The sequence below is a fragment of the Leptidea sinapis genome, chromosome 12 (genome assembly GCF_905404315.1).
Source record: "Leptidea sinapis chromosome 12, ilLepSina1.1, whole genome shotgun sequence".
NCBI lineage: Eukaryota > Metazoa > Arthropoda > Insecta > Lepidoptera > Pieridae > Leptidea > Leptidea sinapis.
The window spans coordinates 12,703,511-12,725,344 of NC_066276.1; the positions used below are offsets into that span (position 1 = coordinate 12,703,511).

A 21,834-nucleotide genomic window follows, 5' to 3' on the forward strand; every position below is an offset into this window, starting at 1 on the left:
ATATGGGATAATATTTATATGGAAGTTTATTTAGAGCTGAAGCTTCAAATGCCTTATAAGTCAGAGGTGCCTTTGTGTGGGTTGAGTCCTTTCCTTATATGTTGTCCGGATATTTGAGTCACCTATCGTAACGTCGTTATGGTCAAGTAATTGTCGTAGTTGAGATTAGGCATTTCTCCCTGACTTCGTTTGTTTTTTTTAACGGTGCGGTCTCACATGAGCAGATCGTTTAGTAGGCCTACATATATTCGGACAAATTAGTTAGTGTACTTACTTCAGATTCACTAATAATAAAACTTAACAACAAAAAACAACCGACTCCAAAAAAAGCTCTTCCAAAACAATATAATATGCACTAAAACTGATAAAATAATTACATATTCTTTTACAAGTTAATAATCAATATATACCTAGGAGTTATATTTATTGTTAATTTTGGAGTCAGCCAAGATAGGCTTTTAACTACATACATTGTTATAGTTATAGGTGAGAAGAGCTTGTATCGCACACGCGACGTGAGGAGGCGATACGAGAGAGCGGGGCCGCGGCGGGAAGACACCGATTACAATAAAATAATAGCATATTATACTATTTTAGTATTCGACAAGAGGATGTCTGTTCAGAAATTAAGGAGTGCCTCAGGGAAGTGTATTAGGTCCGGTCCTTTACCTACTATACACAAATGACATACTATCCTGAAATAGAAAATAACGCTGTTGCGACCTTTGCTAATGATACTGCTCTAATGGGCGTGGGTTGTAACCATAAAGAGGCAGCAGAGAAAGTTCAAATAGCGGTAAACACAGTAATTAAGTGGACTAAAAAATGGAGAATTAAACTTAATGAAAGTTAAACTGTTCATGTAAACTTTAGTAATCAGAAACCAGATTACGAGCCAGTTTACATTAATAAGAAAATAACGAAAATATAGCTAAATATCTGGGCATGACTCTTGATGCAAAGCTCCGCTGGAAGGCTCACGTCAAGAAAAAAAGAGAACAATTAGAACTTCGTTGTAAAAATATGTACTGGCTTCTAGGAAGATACTCTAAGATGTCTGTACAAAATAAAGTTTTATTGTACAAGCAAGTCCTTATGCCTGTATGGACTTATGGGATCCAGCTGTGGGGCTGCACCAAACAAACAAATATTCAAATCATACAACGCTGCAACGCAACGAAATTGTGAATGCACCTTGGTACATTCGAAACAGCGAACTCCATCGGGACCTTAAAGTTATCCAAAAATTTGCTGAAGCTCATCGACGTCTATGTTGTCATCATCACGTAAACGTCGAGGCAATCCAGCTCCTTGACAACACTGATATAGTAAGAAGACTAAAACGAACAAAACCTTTTGAGTTAGTGTAGTGCTAGTGAATTAGTGTTATACAATATAAAAATAGTGATATTATAAAAGGCACATGAACAAAGTGACTTCCCCTTAATAGAGACATTAAGAAATGTGTTAATGGACCCATTCTTAGTTTAATCTATCTAGCAGTTTAAGTTAAAGTAGAATTACTTATTAGTCTTAGTTAAGGCTAGATTGTAATGCAAGTGGGGCAACATTATAATACCTTTATTATTATGTTCCCTAATTGAAAAAAAAAAAAAAATTATATTGTTGGAAAACCTTTTTTTTGAAATCGACTGTTTTTTTAATAATAATATCTAATAATCAACCTGAATGAAAACTCAAAAAAAAAGCCGTACACAGAAAACAATTATATCATCCAGATAGACGAAAATTTTCATATAAATGTTCATAATGAAAACTACTGGGCCAAACTATGTAAAAGTTTTAATGGGACCAAATGGCATCTAATTCGCAAACAAAAAAAGAATTACGTAAATCAGATCTTAAATATCAGAGTAATCGGTGTACATACATAAAAAAAAGTACCGGGTGAATTGATAACCTCCTCCTTTTTAAAGTCGGTTAAAAACGAAAACCACTTCGTAAGAAAATTGGCATTCTTTTAGAAATTAGATTATTCTTATTCTAAAAGAATGCCTTCATTATAAATTTTAGACGTATTACTACAACATATTTATATATTTTATGCCTTGGTGATAGCAACGAAAATAAATATTTTGACTGACTTGAGTAAGTTATAATAATGTGAAAAAATGTCACGCTCACGTCGCTACGCTGTAAGAAACTTCCGGACATAACTTATAGTTCTCTACAGGTGAGTGATTGGAATCTTCGATAGGAAGCAAGAAGACCCCCAGAAATATTTTTAGGTATGAGAATAAGTGTGGGAACGAGCAGAGCAGTATGATGAGATCATCAGCCGCTTCTTCTCGTTACCCTTCGCCTTACATATTATATAAGCCTTTTTATTGCAAAACAAAATCAAAGTCCATCCTCTCAGAGGCGCTTTGAACAAACAGATCACCAAAACAATCCATAGATCGTTGATTGATATTTTAATCGCGGTTCGCCAATTTAGGATTGCGCTTTAATATAAGAAGTGAATGTTAATCTTAACCTAAAAGGGAAGTTGTACCAACCTAGCACTCTCTTCTCGATGGACCTGGACAGGTGTCCCTGCGCCGCCTCCAGCTCCAGGAACGTGACGAACCGGCGCGCGGCTCCTCCCGCGTCCCCCGCTGCCCCCGCACCGCGAGACAGCGACTGCGAGAACATCATCTGAAATAACCGCCACGTCGCTATTGAACCAAGTCTGGAACAGTCGACTGACAAGTCTATCTACCGATATAAGTACCATCTTAAAATTAGACGACCGATACCGTAAACACGGGTCGATATAGATATTCCAGGGTAAGAAACAAACTGGTTTTTTCGCATATAAATAACATTCCCTTAATATTTTGTCTATAATTTAATCCGTAATTTAGTTTCAAAATAGCCCGTCCTACCGATACGTACCTGTACTTCTTTCGGTGCTGCTACCTTGGAATGAGTGGAAAGATTTTCTTATTTTTGGTGCCAAAAACTTAACTTTTGAGGGATTGCACTGTTGTGCAAGCCGGTGAAAAACATTTATGAAAAAAAAATTACAAAAGATATAATTTATGTACTAAATAGTGTAAAAATAATTGCGTATTTGTATGTAATCTAATTAATTAATCTAATTCTAAATAAATAAAAAAAATAATTAATCTAAATCTAATAATCGTAAGATTATTGTTATTTTTGGAATCGGTGTCCTCCCGCCGCGGCCCCGCTCTCGCCTCTCGCCTCCTCACGTCGCGCGTGCGACTCAAGCACATCTCACCTATAACTATGTATGTAGTTACAAACCTACCTTGGCTGACACCGACTCCACATGGATCCACACGGCAAGCACCAGTTTTCAAATAAAAAAGAATTATCAAAATCGGTTCACCCAGTTGAAAATTCTGAGTAACAAATATAAAAAAAAACATACCGACGACTTGAGAACCTCCTTTTTTGAAGTCAGTTATTGACATTCCTTTTGAATTTTTTTTTGAGGAGCTGCTGAGTAAGTCATATTATCTTCTTTTCACAACATAATATGTATGTTCATTTGTAACTTACTGAGTAATCGCCATTATTACCTTAGCTAGTTGATAAATTATTTCTTCCAGTGTGTACTCTGTGTAAAGAGAATCAGCTGCTCTTAATTTCTCCATCATTTCTTCGTATTCTTCTTCACTAAGGGCAGGCCCGTCGCGGTCGTAATCCGAGGTTCCTGCGCATATTATAAATGAAAAGTTAAAAGAAATTTGTACTAATATGACGAAATTTCCGTTCGGCAAGAATGTGTAACAAAAATGCTAATTTAAAACGTCATCTGATTTGAAGTGATCACCGCCGCCCTGCGCCCACAGTCTTGCAACGCCAGGACCACAGGCGCGTTGCCGTCCTTTATGGAAGGTTTGCGCGCTTTATTTGAAGGTACCCATGTCCTATAGTCCTGGAAACACCACACAAGAAAGCTCATTGCACAGCTTGGGTGGACGCGCCAAAAATGGCAAGATTAGATTAGATGTATTATTATTATTATTATTTGAAGAGGGTGGCTATTTCCTAGTCCTAAAGATTCCTAGTAACACCGCGTCCAAAGTTAAACTACGTATTGTGTTCGCCACTCATACTAAAGCTCGTCGTCAATCCCTGCTGCCTTTACGAACCGCAGTATCTCCTTGACGCGAGTGTTGCTAACACCATCTGGTGGCACGATGTAGTCGCCAAAGATTGTGTTACGCTATGCATTAGTGGGCCGCAGTCGCAGAGAAGATATCGTTTCATCATTGAGGATCAAGGCAGAATCTGCAAGTTTTGTCGTTTTTGATGCCGACCACACTGAGGTGCTTGTTTAGGCGACAGTACCCGGTTAACATCAGTGAGTATGCATAGATTTTTGCTGTTCAAAGATAGGGCTTCATTCGCAAAACTACTGTTGAATGCCCTTATCGAATGATCGTGTTTGACAATGTCGGTATCAATGTTATATTAACATGGTGTATGTCCGCATTCTTTCTAAATATTATGAATACCAAGTGCCGTATTTCCATAAAGCGTCTTAATATCGTACCAAGTATACCAACTTTGTGACTTATATGTATTACTTATATATATGCCGTGGTCCGTACCTACTTATGTATAAGAACAACTTTCAGTTTCGCTTCAAAAACAATTATTACCTACGGTTCTTATTACTCACCAACAATATTAGTTTGTAGCATGGGATCATATGCTCTCTTCACAATCTCCGGAGGGGAGACCGGCAAGGACGCTCCGCCAATACTGTTGCTGATCTCCCAGGTCTTTCCGCTGAGTTGGCGGCTTATATCCGAGCTGATTCCGATCGGATACTGAAGCGATACCGGTCGGTACGGATATTCCTGCAGAAATATATACATACAATAAACGTGTTCTAATTTTTATTACCAGTATTCAGACTATCTGAATAAAATAAATTCATTAAATTCAGATCATTATTTTTCTCTGCTTTAAAAAATGGAAATTAACAAAACAGTGCTATTTATGAGCGACTCTTACCAGCTACAACGTGATGTTCAGGAGTGTGGTGATGTGACAAAATGATAAACGAGTAAGTAGTTTTCATATGAACGTCACAAGAAGACTCAGTGATAAAGCGTTGGAAGAAATTCATAGATAGATAGTGGGCTGCTGCCGGTAAGAGATCAAACTGTTCGGAAAAAATTGCATAAAGTTGGTGTGTCAAGTCCCACTTGTCAAGTGGTCACTGATGAGTGTGGCTTTGGATTGTATCCAGGTTCACGACGAACTCTTATTTGAACACCTACAGGCATAATCAGCCGTTTCAAGCAGCCCTTGGAGGTCTTGCAATCCCGAGGAAATTCATGGTGTGGACAAGAATAACAATTGGAACCAGATCGATTGGATACATTGGATTACAGTATTTTTCATTTTAAAATTATTTAACTCCAGCGTATTACACTATGCAAAGGGATATTTAAGAAATCTCAATAGATAGAGGTAATTTCTCCTGTATTTATAAATAACAATATTATTGTTCATATCAAGTGTGGCTTCAGGGCAAAAAGTCGAATGACATTAGATTTATTTCTTTAGATAGGTATTATATCGAGCGTAAAAATATTCTTCAGACGTCAGAGCCCAAGTAATCCTCCATTACTTAGCAATTTACTTTAGCTATATTTGTCCTCTTAAGGATAAACGGTGGCTTATAGGCTTCATGACATTGAGCTTTTCTTATACAGGTATTTCAGTAAATAATAAAATCATATTTTATGTAGTTTTTTTTATTACTTAACACAAAAATAAAAAAACAGTACAGTTATAATTACATGCGTTTCAATCCTAAAAAAGGATTTTATTTAAATATTTAATTTAATATACAAACTTCAGGCAGTCCCAATGTTATTCTTAAGACTAGCTGTGTCCGCGACTTCGTTCGCGTGGATGTCGGATGTGTTTTGAGTGTGAAGCGCTGTTAGAGGATACCGGCAATTCATTTTATTTTGTTTATGCGACTGATTCTTTATATACAACTAGCTGACCCAGCAAACGTTGTATTGCCACATAAAGTAATTAAAAATAAAATTTTGGTGTATAAAATATAGATGCCCTTGGCCTGTGCTTCCCCGGGGCGTAAAAAGAATAGGGTAGTCCCAGGCCCAAGGGTGTCTTAAGAGGCGACTACGGGCTTATTGAAAGTGGGAGAGTCACGCTACCGTCTTTTGACGTCAGCACAATCGGGCCAGACTCGTCCGGGCTACTTACCACACTCGCACAGAATACCGGCGTGAAGTAGCGGCCTAGTGACGCTATGTTTCACATAGGTTAGTGTCGAGGACCGAAGGCCTTCCCCCCCTTCCCCCCAACAAAAATGAGAGCGGTATCAAAAGAGAAATTACACCAGGAGGGTACCGGCTCCGGTAGAGCCGGAGAATCCCTCCCCGAGCATTCGCGCTCAGGCACAGTACCGCGCATGACCAAGGACAAACGAGGCAGTAACACCACGGTACCCCGCTCCACGCTTAATGTGGACTTTTGTAATATCAGGGAATTCACTCCAACTTACCACCAACTAACCACCACCTTGAGACGGCGCAGCCGGCCTTGTGTTTCCTTACGGAGGCGCAGATATCTCGACCTAGCGATACGTCATATTTATCGTACCCCGGGTACAAAATTGAGCACAATTTTATGCCTCATGCCGGGGTATGTGTGTACGTTAGTGGGATATCTGCTGGTTCCGTCTCGGCAATTTTGAGGGTAGGGACCTGTCTACTCTCTGGCTCCGCGTAGATTTAGTGGACCACGTCCGCATCTATGCGTGCGTCTACAGGTCCCATAGTGGTAACGCAGAAACCGATCACCTTATGGGCTGCGTTCAAACGGCATTTGACGACGTGCTTGCACAGATCCCCTCCGCAGAAATAGTAGTCTTGGGTGATTTCAACGCGCACAATGCCGAATGGCTTGGATCACGTACCACAGACTACGCATGGCGATCTGCAGTGGCGGATTATGCTTATTGCCGCCCTTTTTGTTCAACAAAATTCTATATATTTTGGTTCACAATTGTTATTAAAATATAGCTTTTATTTTTTACACGACTCATAATGCGAAACATTAGAGAGTGCTCTATTTTTTATTTAAATATAATTATTAAATAATACAAAAAAAAAAAAATTAAAACTCTAGCTAGCATAACAAATAATAATAAGCATTTTTTCAAATTATAATGTATTTCTCAATTTGTAAATCTCTTCTTCCTGGCTTTTGTCCGAGCAAAAGCATCAATTATGTCATCGTAATCAATTTCTTGAACTAGTTGAGCTTCAATAGACAGCAAAGCATTAAATCTAACATGGCCCATACTTGCGCGTAAATAAGACTTAACCCTTTTCAAGGTGGAATAAGCTCTTTCTTCTAAACAATTGGTAGCGGGAATACTCAAAAAAATACGCAGAGCAATGTCTACATTCGGAAAAACATCTCAAAGAGAATGAAATACATTGTATATTTCTTGTGCGGAGCGTACATCTTCCGTATTTGCTCGGGAATCTTAAAGCCGACATTGTAAATGAATACATTGATTCTCTAATGTCTCTTCCAAATCATTAGGATACTTTTTGACTAATTTATTCGCAAGATTTTTCAATTCAATCAATAAATAAGAAATTATCAAAAAAAAAAAATTTTCGTAAAGGTTATAAGCACTTTTACGTTTGGCCAATTGAACGCTTAAAGTATCTAAAATTCGGTAATACACATTGGTGCGAAAATTTTCGTGACCAGATGTATTGTTTCATTCACCCGTGACTCATCTGCCTGAATTTTTCATATTGAGAGTATTGTTTGTCCCTCATATCTTGAAAAAATAATGCCAAAGAACCATAAATTTGTACAACAGATGATAAATCCACATGAGATTCTGGAAGCTTCTTACTTGCAGGATTAAAGCGATATAAACAACATTCTAAACTATGACCAAAATTGCCGTTTCTAGATGCTGTAATTTTCGCTGCAATCCTGTAGATTCAGATCGCGTAGTTGGTTTTACATCACGATTTTGAGCAATAAAGTTCAGTGCATCAATTATTCCAGACCACTCTTTTTGTAACGCATAACATGCATTATGACGAGCAGACCAAGGAGTTTGAGAGTGACTCTTAAGTCTTAAACTTGACTAAGACTTGCACTAAGATTTCCCAATGATGTGTTGATATATTGAAAAAATTATAAAGCTCTTGTAAAGTAGAAAAAAAGTCAACTGCTTCGGTGATAGACTCAGCTGCACAAGTTCCTACTAAATTTAACGAATGGACAGAACAAAGAACATATTCTGATAATGGATTAATCGTTTTGATTCTCGACTCCACTCCTGAATATTGACATATTGCTTGCGTTATCATAAGATTGACCACGACAGTTCATTATGTTCAAACCACTGTTTTCAAGAGATTTTAATAAAGCATCTTCAATATCTTCAGCCTTATGGCCAGTATTTGGTAAAAATTCTAAAAATCTCAACAATTTCACCGTTATCACGTACATATCTAATAATTATCGTAAGCTGATCAACATGTGCAATGTCAGGCGTAGAATCCACAATCACACCAAAATACCTAGCAGATTGCACTTCTTTAGAAATTTGTTGCAATTCTTTATTTTGAATCAAAGCGCTCGATAGGCCCAGGCATCACGGGCCTATGCGTTAATCCACCGCTGGCGATCTGTGCATAATTTTTTGACTTAACATATCTTTATAAACTCCTTAATAATAAAGTGGGCGTTCCTCGTTTACTACATAAGATTAATTTTAGAGTTCCTTGCAGACCTGAAAGACACACTCTTCAAAAAGATGTGTTTACTATCAAAAGAGCACATACATGTCACACTAGCAATAGTTATACCAGACGAGCTTGTAAACTTTTAATGAAAAATTTGGAAATTTAGATATTTTTCACTTGCCGTTTGCAAAATTCAAAATTATTATTAAAGAAGCCATGTCTAAACATAAGTAGCAAAAGTAAATCTTTCCGTTTTATTTTCATATCGTAATATATTAAGTATTGTATTTTATAGGTTTTATATTTTATCACTTTATTTGCATTTAAAAACATATTATGTTATTTATAACAAAGCACTCACATTGTAAGTATTAAGTAGTTTTAAAATTATTTTACGGAACTATAGGTCTTCATTCAATAAAAAAGTGTAAAGTTTTTGAATTGTGACCGTTTGTATCCTGAATAAATGAAATAAAAAAAAATTGCATTGGCGTATGTCCCAATTAGTAGAGTCGCCAACGCGGCTCCCGGATGTGGATAGCCACATGCCGTCTTCTGATCTTCTGCTGACTACATCCCGATAGTTACCAGGTCTCGTCGACGCCCCTCTTGGAACGTCTGACCATTGCCTGGTCAGGAGTGTAGTGCCCATCCGACGCCAACGTCGCAGACCACCTGCGACCCGCCGCGTCAGCAGATTGGGATAGGATGCGTTCCTTTTTTGCATTCTTCCCTTGAGGCAAGGTTTGTTTCCCTTCGGATGATCCTAGTGCCTGCGCCGTTGCAGTAGCCGATGTGATACTGCAGGGCATGGATATTTTTATACCAAGCTCTGTAGTACCGATCGGTGGCAGATCACAGCCCTGGTTCGATGCGTCAGTTAAAGCAGCATCTGACTGCAAAAAACAGGCATATTGAACTAGGGTTGCGGCGCTGGGCACAAAGGATCCGTACTGCAAAGTTCTTAAGAGGAAATATAACCATGCCTCCAGATTTTTTAAGCGGCAAATCGCCCGTGCGAAGTCAAAGCACGTCGTCAAAATCGGCGAGTAGCTTTCCAGTTACCCGACCGGAACACGCAAGTTCTGGTCGTTGTCGAAAGCTGCTCTCGGTAACTTCAACCAGCCGTCCATGACGCCGTTGCACATGAGGAATGACACCCTGGCCCATACGGCAAAAGAGAAAGCCGATCTCTTGTGCGCTCTTTACGTACTCAAACTTGACTCTTGACGACAACGGAAAAACACCGCTGACCATCCCGCGGTGTCACAGCTCTATGCCTGAAGTACAGTTCAGACAGAAAACTGTAAGGCGAGCTCTGTTTTATTGGACGTCAGGAAGTCGAGCGGGCCGGATGGCATTTCTCCAATCGTGCTTTGAACGTGTGCCCCTGAGTTGACGCCGGTGCTAACGCGTTTATTCCGGCACTCTTATTCCAAAGGCGTAGTCCATGACTCATGGAAGTCGGCCCTTGTCCATCCGATCCAAAAAAAAGGAGACAGTTCGGATCCGGCAAACTACATGCCTATTGCTATAACCTCCCTGCTTTCCAAAATCATGGAGAGCATAATTAGCCACCAACTTTTGGTATACCTAGAGGGTCATCAGTTGATCAACGACCGACAATACGGCTTTCGCCATGGTCGGTCGGCAGGTGATCTTCTGGTATTCTAAACACATAGATGGGCGGCGGCTATTGAAAGCAAGGGGGTAGGCCTGGCAGTTATCCTGGATATAGCGAAGGCCTTTGATCGTGTATGACACAAGGCGCTCCTCTCAAAACTTCCATCATTTGCGCTTCCCGAGAGCTTATGCAAGTAGACCTCCAGCTTCCTCACTTGGCGCAGCATACAAGTCGTTGTCGACTGTTTTTGCTCGAATCCCAAGCTCGTGAACGCTGGAGTGCCCCATGGCTGTGTGCTATCTCCCACGCTATTTCTTCTGCATATCAATGATATGTTGGATACCTCCAACATACATTGCTATGCAGACGACAGCACTGGTGATGCCGTATACACGGGCCATGCCGGTCTCTCTCGGGAAAACGTTGACCAGTGCCGGGAGCAACTTGTGTCTTCTATCGAGTCCTCTCTCGAGAAGGTCGCGGAATGGGGTAAATTGAATCTTGTCCAATTTAACCTCCAGAAGACTGTAGTTTTTTCCCACTAAAAAAACCCCATTTGTCGTATCACCTCTCTTCGACAACACTTCCCTTAAAGCCTCGCCTAATATCGGAATACTGGGTCTCGAAATCTCGAGCGATTGCCAATTCCGTGGCCATCTGGAGGGCAAAGCCAAATTGGCTGAGCGTCATTAATAGAGCACGGCAATACTTCAAGCCGGCCCACATACTAGCGCACTACAAAGGGCAGGTCCAGCCACACATGGAGTATTGCTGTCATCTCTGGTCTGGCGCACCCCAGTATCAGCTCGATCCAGTTGACCGCGTGCAACGCAGAACAGCTCGAATTGTCGGGGATCCAGTGCTCTGTGAACGGCTGGATCACTTTGCGTTGCGTAGAGACGTCGCTTCATTCTGTGTCTTCTACCGCATTTATCACGGGGAGTGTTCAGAAGAGCTGTTTAACCTGATTCCTGCCGCCGAAATCCACCTTCACACGACACGCCACGAGTTAGGATTTTATCCCCACCATCTGGATGTGTGGCGGTCCTCTACGGTGCGGTTTTCAACGAGCTTTCTTCCACGTACTACAAAGCTGTGGAATGAGCTTCCTTGTGCGGTGTTTTCGGGACGATACGACATGGGTACCTTTAAAAAAAGCGCGTACACCTTCCTTAAAGGCCGGCAACGCTCTTGTGATTCCTCTGGTGTTGCAAGAGAATGTGGGCGGCGGTGATCACTTAATACCAGGTGGCCCCTACGCTCGTTTGTCCTCCTATTCCATAAAAAAAAAGATGCAATCGATTCTCTGACCTACCAAATTTATCGTACTACAATTATTATTGTATTCGATTGCCATCTTGCTAACGATTTGTGAATCGAACAGAACAATATAAAAATCGCGATACAAAAATAGTTGTAGATCGTAGAAGGTAGGTAGTTGTATCTATTTTACAATGCTGAATCATAATAAAATAAAAATAAAAAAACTCGTCAAAAAATAGATGTTGGCTGATTCTCAGACCTACCCCGATATGTACACAAAATTTAATCTGATTGATTGTTAACAACTGTATTTAATCTACCAACTATAGGTAGCTAAAATTTAGTTTGTTTTTACCTCCTCAGAATATTAGAAAGATATAAATATTCTAATTAGTTATTCATTTTAAAATATTCTTTCAATTTGATTTAAGAACGACGGGGGACACTGCAAAGGAAAAACAATATTGTTGTTTTTATTTAATTCCGAGCATTTTTATATTTATTCACCTTTTAAACATTCTCTGGACTTCCACAAATAATTCAAGACCAAACTTAGCCAAATCAGTCTAAGAGACTAAGGAACAGCAATTAATTTTTATATATTAGCTGTGGAACCATCTGGAGCGTACAAAGGAAGGTTGTTGAGGTTATTTTTTAGGAGTGAAAGAGCTACGTATAGTTGCCCACAGAACAGTTTAAAGAGATTAGAATGGCCATCAGGCGTAATTTGTATGGGAACAACTCTCTTTAAACTTGTCTGTTTAGTTGACTATAGGAAAAGGATCCAATACTTAAGTCCGCCCCCGCAATGAGTAATGTCTGGAACTGAGCTTTAATGGTCATGACACAACAGAGATTGACTGGGACTTGCACTCGTTTGATACAGAAAGTTATTAGGGAAATTGTCAAGTGATGTCGGTCCACTTAAGGTTTGTGGTAAACGTAATGAACAGGTCCGGCCGGCCGTATTTCAAACGTAGGAAAAAGCATCTTGTATCATTCGTGATAAAAGTGATAAATAATGAGCGAAAATTTTTGTGCAACATATAGTCCATGGTGTAATGTTTTTTTTACGAAATTACGGAACGAGACGAGCAAGACTTCAGTTGATGGTATTTGATACGCCCTGCCCATTACAATGCAGTGCCGCTCAGGGTTCTTGAAACTTACAAAAATTCTGAGCGGCTATACAATAGCGCTACGTTAAGTCTCATTTGCCCAGTAATTTCACTAGCTACGGCGCCCTTCAGACCGAAACACAGTAATGCTAACACATTACTGCTTCACGGCAGAAATAGGTCCTGTTGTGGTACCCGTAAACTAGCCGACATCCTGTGCATACGAGCCTCCCACTGGTAAAATATATAACTGGTAATATCAAATAATAGCCCATAAATGTTTATACCCCTGAATGTGATAAGAACCTATGAAATACTTGGTGGTTAATGGTGTAATTATTGACAATCGCTTGTCATTTGAAGAACATGTACATCATAGACTTTACCACGAAATTCGTAAACTTAGCTTTATTTTCAAACAGCTCGGACATGCTGAGTCTGACACAGAGGTTATCGGAATGGTCATACCATATCATATTACTACATTAGGTGGCAGAACAAAACTTATTGAACTAGAACAAGTTAATTATCAAAATCTGTACAAACTGTTCAAACCCTGGCTTTACAACACTACATCACTATACCGTCAATTTGATGTTGTTTGTTAGAAAATTATATGTTTTACTTAGTACTATTCGTAAATACGTGAACTCTAAGCCCTATTCAAGCATTAAATCACGTCGAAGGGTTCGTCGATGGTATTATGATGTCTGTGAACTTCCAACGACCAAAACCTCATTTGCACAAAAATTCGATCCGAATGTCAGCGGTACACTTTATAATATTATAAACAAAGAACTTGATATAACACATTATCTGTAGTAGTACGTGACGTCAACGGGAATGTAAATCAATCATTACACACCTTACTTACGATCAGACTGAAGCATTGTATGTTTGGATTGTATAGAACCATTCTATTAGTATTGTGATGAGAAGAAAAAATTTTAACATAAAAACAACCGACTTCAAAAACAAGTTTGTTGAAGAAATATGATAAACGTATAACGTTTTGAAGTAAAAAAAAATCTTAAGGCGCGAAGCACTTTATTTTGTGTCTGACGTCTATAGAGCGTACTTAGAGTTTGCTCAGACTTTACTTATATAAAACTTAGATGAGTGTAAGCTTAGCATAATCTTTGATTTAGTTGTCATAGTCATTTCACAGATGAAATTAAACTGAGATTAAGCTAAATCAGTCTAAAAGTTAAGTTCGCGTTTCATCACACTCAGATGAGTTTTACGAAAGTAAAGTAGGCTCGAGTGTGATCAGTCTCAGCAAAAGTTACCAGAGTAATTTATATCTACACTATTATAATATATTATGTATTAAAATGTGCGTAAGTTTATTATAAATCAATGAATAACTCGCTCAATGAATTAATAAAATCATTGAGCACCATACATAGTATTACGCAGTAACTGTTTTTTTTAAAGAAGAGGAGGACAAGCGAGCGTACGGTTCACCTGATGATACCAAAGTGATCACCGCAGACCACTGTCTTGTGACACCAGAGGAATCACTAGAGTGGTTCTGATCTTATATAGCGTCGAACAAAATATGTACTATACATGACTTCGAAAACCGAAAACATATTTCTACTACGTCAGTTCTACTATACTACTGCCTAATTATATAATAATAATTATAATTAGAAGTAATTAATAAGATACCTTTGCGGTCTTGTCCATCAGGAAGCTTGCAAGTTTCTCCTGTTGAGCGTTTTCCTCGGCAGCCTTGATCGTCTGTGAGTAGTGCGCCCGCAAGTACTCTATGTCAAACTTAATCTCTTGCAGAAACGCAATCGCTTCTTCTTTACTCATCTACAAATAAATATGCAATACTTAATACCTTAACTGATACGTGCAATTAAAGTTGCATATAAATAGTTTAAAGATATTACGAAACACGTACCTACAGTCATTAATAGATTTCTTGAATCATGACATAGTTCAACATAACAAATTTAATAACATACGATTGATCAACATTCGGGTAAAAACCTATTATTCAAAAAAAGTCTGTAAACATTTAGTGAACTGTGAGTTAGTACTTACCGAATTTTATAATGCGTTGGACCGATAATAAAATGTGGCAATATTAATTATTATTAAAATATTGTAATTTTTTTCGTAAAATATCGTATTATTTCTATTGACGACAAAAATCACAAGTATTAAAGACCAGACAATGCTGTGACGTCCTTCATTCAATACAATTGGTCATTTAATATATTAGAATCAAGTGGTTCTCGATTTTTGAAGTAATAGTTCTTGGTATTGTTACTTGCATAATGTGAAAACATTTTTTAGTTTTAGCAAGGTTCGAAATAAAATTCAATGTTTTATAATTAATTAATATCTTCTAAATATTCACTATAAAACTCATAGTATCATAAGTTTATAGTAACAATAGTGTACACTGTGTATGCTGCATTTTAATACGCAATAGTAGAGGATCACCTGATAAATATAAACAAGTAATAATTATCATTTCTTAAGTTACGAGTACAATATAAATAATTACGAGTTAAACTGCTACTTTATTATCGTACTCCTTTTGTGTGAGATTAACCTACCTTTTGGTAGGTAGATACTAGTACTAACAAGAAAAATAGGGTAGGTACCTAGCTTATTTTCCATATATAAGAGAGGACAAACGGGCAAGAGGCTCACTTGATTGGAAGTGGTAATACAACCGCTCATGGACATTCGCAAAACCAGGGGTCAAATATGTGTTACTGGCCTTTACGGTGGGCTCTGTTCTTGAAAGTCGTGTGTCGTCTCGGTCTGAGAAAATTGCAGCCGGTAGTTGATTTCACAATGTGCTTGTGCCAGGCAAGAAATTCCTTGCTAAATGCGTGCATGCGGTCAAGTGGATGAAGCTGGTAGTGGGGAGCACCCGCCACCCGTCTAGAGGTGAGGCCGACTTACACCCTGTAGAGTTGCCGGCGATACCAAACAAAATAATATAATAGACCTGACCTCTCTGACGTGACATCAATCACTATCGCAGTAATGAATGTTGACAGCACCAAGACGAAAGACTAATAATATTTGTGTAAGACGGAGGAAGATGCATGTGGAGCCAAAAATGCCATAATATTACCCTGACTGTGACGTTAAATAATAATAATAATATATTATAATAATTATGAGTGTGATATGCTGTGTACTTTAATATTACCAAAGGTCTTATTGTTACCTACTTTATTGGTTATAATATAAGATATACCATTCCTTCCTGTAAGAATTCTTCAATAGCGTTGGTGACCCCGCGTTCATCGCCAGTCCAGAACACGTATTCAGCCATTTCTAGCGGTGAGTATTGCACGCCAGAGTAACCTGCGTAGTGCTCCATCTAATAAATTAACACACTTATTAGCTTCAATAACCAGAAGTGTGGCTAACAAATCATAGGACAGATAAAGATCTGTTTCCACGTTAAATGGGTCATTAATTTATAAAGTTAAGTGGGTAGGTATATCACTCCTTTTTTATGGAAGGAAGGACAAACGAGCGTGCGGGTGACCTCATGTTAAGTGATCAGCCGCCCACATTCACTTGCAACGCCCGAGGAATCATTAAAGCGTTGCCGGTCTTTTAGAAAGGTGTACGCGCTTCTTTTGAAGGTACCCATGTCAACTCCTTCACACACACATATGCAACAATGTTCACAATCAAGGTATCATCTCATTAACACTCACCCACACACACATTCACCCAACACTCAGCACATTAAACACATTCCAAATCATATGATTTAGAAGGCAGCACATATGCCCTGTAGTGTTTCTTATATTTTATGATCAATTTTTGCTAAACCACTAGTAACATAATTTACCTATTAATAACTTTATAAATGGAACACCAATTTTATCTCATCATCATCATCACAGTTGTAGGTCGTTCGTTGTTAGCTGCGCTGCAGATAATACTTCCGCTCTCATAGATTTTACATGTTGTTAGTTTTAAAAAGTCTTAGTCTTTCAAGACTAACTGCCGCAATATTATATTATGTGAATAGTTAATAAATATTTATTTTATATAATATTTAATTACACAATAAAACTACTTCTAGTACAAGTTTCAAAGTTATTTTTCAATCCTCGAGAGCCAATGATCAGTCGACACACTGTAGCTACCAAATAGCTACAAAATAGAAAGTCTTGTTTGTCGGATATAATGAGATACATCAACTCTCAAGATGATGGACACACGCAAAACGTCGTAGCCGTTGTAAGTATAGCCTTGGCAAACACTTTTGTCGTTAAAACTTCATCTTTGGAATGGCAATTAAAATATAATTAAGAAATAATATTCACATATTTAAAATTAATTTTGGTAAGTACATAAAATTCCATAAAAAAGCCTTTATTTCTCAAAATTAATAGAATGAAATATCAGAAAATATAACAAGTAGTTGACTTATTAACACAATATGATATCTATGGTTATACTTATATGAGTGAATTAATCTAAAATAATAGGATTTCAACCACTCCAGGAGGAGTAACTTCCCACAAGCACACAGCCGGTCTGAGATTCGAGTCTCCTTAGGAGACGCCCCGCGACTGTTGTTGCGTAGTCTTTGCAGCCTCCACGGCCCACGTCCTACTTCGCTGTGTAAGCCAGGGCTGCTAACAGCACAGAGGAGGTTTTAGTCGGTATGGGGTGTCCGCTTACGCGGACACTCGAGTCCGACATATTACGCCCCGGAACGGGGCGTAAATACGTAACAGTATTGCCTCCTCTCAAAAAAAAAATCCAGGAGGAGCATACTCACATTATGGATTAATAAAGATGTATCTACCAAAATAATATTTAATTTCACTGATTTTATACCTAACAAAAAATATCAGGATTAACCTGTTTCTCGTAACTATTTTCTCTGTAATTCGGTCACACATTGTGTACGAGTGAAACAAATTTCTTACTGAATTTATCGGGCTATATAATATTGTTACAAAGGTCACGTTGAATTTTCAATAAGTAGTTACCTACTTACCAGCGTAAGGGAATATCGACCTTATTAACTGCACATTAACGTCGATTAGGAATAATTTGCTCTTGAATAAAAAATCATGTTTACAAGTTTATTTTGCTTGATTTTTATTTATTCATTCATTGATATTTGATGACATACATGATACTGTTCGCCATTATTCGAGATTAATCCTTAGCTCTAAATGTATAACTGCGTGAATCAGAAAGGAGGAGAATAACATCCCTTCAATGCTACGTCATTGGGGTATGAGTCATTGACCATTGAGTATAGAAGCCCAATCGGTTCATTGAGTCAAAGTGAACATTCACGGCCTTACAAATAAACTTGGCATAAACTTATATAAATCAACAATATGCAAAATGTTGAATATATAGCTGACAACACAATGTCAATACAATGATAATTCTGAAGTTTTCCGTAAGTTTTAATTGTATTTTTGATTGTATTGTCAATCGACTTCATTTCTTACATTTTAACGGCCTGGTTTTTAGTGACATTATAATGTCAGGATACACTATAGTGATATTATAATAAATCTAGGTAAAATGAAGTTAGCAGTGTGAGACGTCGAGCGTTCTGATTGGTAATTTTTTGACAAGCTAATTCACTCATACTACAGATTATAACACAAAATAAATACGCAAGTCGACTGGGCCACTCTGGTTGCCTGGACGTTTGACTGTCTAAAGAAAAAAGCCGCTCTAGTTGCCCGGACGTTTCAGTAGATACGCAATTTGCAAAACAATAATAGTAAACATGGGAGCCTGTACGTTATTTTCCATCTGAAATTATTGTTGAAATACTAGTCAACAAGGGCCCATTCAAACATTGATTACACTAATGCATAACTAATAAATAATGACTATACAATAAATACAAGAAACAGATCAATCAGAGATCGCAATCATAAACTAACGACCAGTAAAATTGTCAAAATATCATTAGATTACAATATCACAAGTGTGTACCCGTGATAGTAGAATGTTACTAAAATCAGTTACCCTTAAATTGTAAGAAATTAAGTCGATTGTAAAAGAAATGAACTTTTATTATCAATAGTGAAATTGAAATATCACGGTTTTGACCTTTCACATAAACGTGGTATAAAGTTTTTTGTTTTTATGTTTACAAATAGACATTTTGCTTATAATACTGTACTGTTACATATTATTTGCTTTTGATTGGTTTATTCGGACGTATAACGTTTCCCGCGTTGATCATTATTAATATGTAACGAGTTATTGGTGGTAGGAGAAGCAGTACCAGTTAAAAGTAATTAATGACAGTTAGTAGGACGTGTAATAAGTTATTAGCGGAATCAAACTGGTATTTACTCGTAACAATATGATAACACAAAGTTATTAATCAACTTAAATGACTGTTTGAAAATGTGTTTCCATAGTGAATTGATATCTATTGAGAGTTAACTTCCTCTCTGGTCTAATATGAATCTACGTCAAGCAGTTCAAGTGAACGACGTCGTTAAGTGACTTTACGACCTTTGCGAGAGGCACTCGTGCAACCTGCCACGGAAGGTGCAGGTTGTTTATTATCAGAGAAGAAAGTATGTCTTTAGCTTTTATTGTTACTAGCACGTTAAGAATAATAAATACGTAACGATGAAATCATGACGAATTATATTTTTTTATCACTACCCAAACCCAATAATTCGAAGCGGCACTACAACTGCGCTCGTCACCTTAAGACATAAGATCTTTCGTCTCATTTGCCCAGTAATTTTCAAATAAATTAATTCAGTACTTGTAAATGTGTTCTTTTTTACAATGCCAAATAAGAGTCAGAAAGCCATTTTTTATGGAAGAGTAACACCAGAGGAATAACAGGAGTCTTGTCCACCTTTCAGAAAGGTATACGTCAGGTAAAGGCAAATGACAAAATTCGGTATTCATGAATGAAGAAGGGTCATTCGTTCATCGTAAATTCTTGCCTTCTTGTTCGGTTCTATTGAAAAATGTAGTGTCAGTAGAACAAATAGATAAACATTATGTTGTAGAAGAAATTGTATATTTACAATTTATTTTTATTCGTCTAATAAAAAATTAAAGACAGTAATTACTGTACTTAACTAAGTTTAATAGTTTTTAACTTATTACGTTTTTAGAACTTCGTTCTTTTATCGGTGAAGTGGACACCACGCTTAAACTTTATATCGAACTGGGCTCCGATTTTTACAATCATGTTTTTGATGGAACATATAATATTTTATGACGAAAGCATAGAGCTTACACAATTATTATCAGGGGTTTTATACTTTTTATTTGTTCTTCCCACAGAGATCTGTACAGCAAGCTACTTACATTATTCTTGATGTCCTTTGTGATGTCGGAATTGTAATTCCGGCGTACAGCAGTGTGGCCGTTGGTAGGATTAGAGGTCCCCATTCCGGTTTGTACAAGACGAGCGGCACCGTGAAACACCTTCACATAAAACAATACAAATAATTAGTATACCTAAGATATTATAACTGATATATTAAGTGTTCATGTGCTGCGTTCAGAGCAGGACAGAATTTCCTATGTTCTCTCAAGAGCGCGAAACCCACATAGGTCGCGGTGGTATATAAAACCAATTAATTCAATCTGAGCCGCAAAATTCATCAATTCAAATATGAAAACGAAAAACTCGTTAAGATTTTAGGCCGGATGAAAGTTTTACCAATAATGAAGTTAATATATTATGCCTAGCACTCGCTGATAGTAATATCGATAGTTTATAACAATATTATTAATGATGATGATGCAAACTCAATGGAAACAGTTTTCCAGGCGTCACCATTGTACAAAAGGTTTTGATTGAAGATTTTTTGGCGGTACCAGTTCGGACGCGTTAGGCCCGAGAGCAGATTGAGATATTTGCAACTATCATCCAGGTCAACACTACTAGTGTTGATGATCCAAAATATCCTATATATAGAAGAAAATCAAGGCATGCAACGAAAAGAAATGCCTAAAGTCCATCGTCATTAATACATCCAATAGATTTCGTGGCTCCCGGTGAATAAAGCTGAAGAAACTCCAAGAAAAGCCCAATAGACCTCCACTTATGCTATGCCATATGAAGTGGAGGATATAAACATATTGAATGAACTTCTAGAAACTAGTTGCACAGATAATAAAAAAACAGCTATGAATAGTGCCGATGTAAGAAACTTATAGCCAATCTCTTCTACTGATTATATCATTATAAACATCTTTGAGGAACTGTATTCACATCCAATATCAATGTTGTAACTGTAAATGTAACAGGCACCAAAACATCATATTATTTATAAATATATTTCAAGTGCTCCGTGATTTGTTGCTAATGATGAAGTACATGATACACAATGTACGTCGTAATGCCTAGAAATAAACGATGAAATAAGACTAGCATCGGGAAGATACAAAAGTAGACTGTCTTGACATCCCAAAGATATAGGAAACTGATGCGCTGTGCTGTGCAATCACAGACTATAGGAAGGAAGCAAGCAGGACGAGTAGATACATCCGCTGGGAAACACACGCTGCATGTGATAGTTGATAACATATTTGATAGTGTAAAACTAATTGCAGATATACTTACAAAAATATAGAAATGATAGTTAAATCATAAAATATAGAGGCCTATAAGTGATTTTATATCTGAACTAGATACACAAGCATTATATTAAATTTTTAAAGGTCTTTTTTGATCAAAGAAGTTAAAGTACATGGATTGCTCAATGTAGGTACGTCGTTCATCATCCAGCGACTTCTTTTCATTGTGCTAAAATTAGCTTCAATATTGAGCCCAATCGATACGCCAACGCATTTCATTTTATCTCAATCGCTTCCAACGCTCACGTAAATGGCTTGTGTGTAAAAGAAGTTTATTAGAGTCGACCCATTCTATATTTATTGACAGTAATAACGGATTTATGTCTTGCTTAAGTTATAAGAAATTGATTTGATAAAAGGTCGGGAAAAAGGTCTTTTCGCATATAGTACTCGTATGTAGAACTTGTAGTAAAAGCTCTTTGATTGTATTATTTGTATAGGGCTGCTTTTAACAACAAGTTAGTAAATTGTTGTTTCC

General features: G+C 37.6%; 1 protein-coding gene across 1 annotated transcript in view; it reads right to left on the minus strand.

Moving 5' to 3' along the window:
• LOC126967083 (uncharacterized) overlaps positions 1–21,834 on the minus strand; it is a 104,653-nt gene that overhangs the window by 7,484 nt on the left and 75,335 nt on the right. Inside the window, exons 7-12 of the mRNA XM_050811462.1 lie at positions 20,079–20,198; positions 15,988–16,113; positions 14,427–14,576; positions 4,661–4,841; positions 3,552–3,685; positions 2,520–2,658 (exon numbers count right to left, since the gene is read on the minus strand). Of these exons, the coding sequence (XP_050667419.1) occupies positions 2,520–2,658; positions 3,552–3,685; positions 4,661–4,841; positions 14,427–14,576; positions 15,988–16,113; positions 20,079–20,198 (850 nt within the window). The remainder of the gene's footprint in view (positions 1–2,519; positions 2,659–3,551; positions 3,686–4,660; positions 4,842–14,426; positions 14,577–15,987; positions 16,114–20,078; positions 20,199–21,834) is intronic.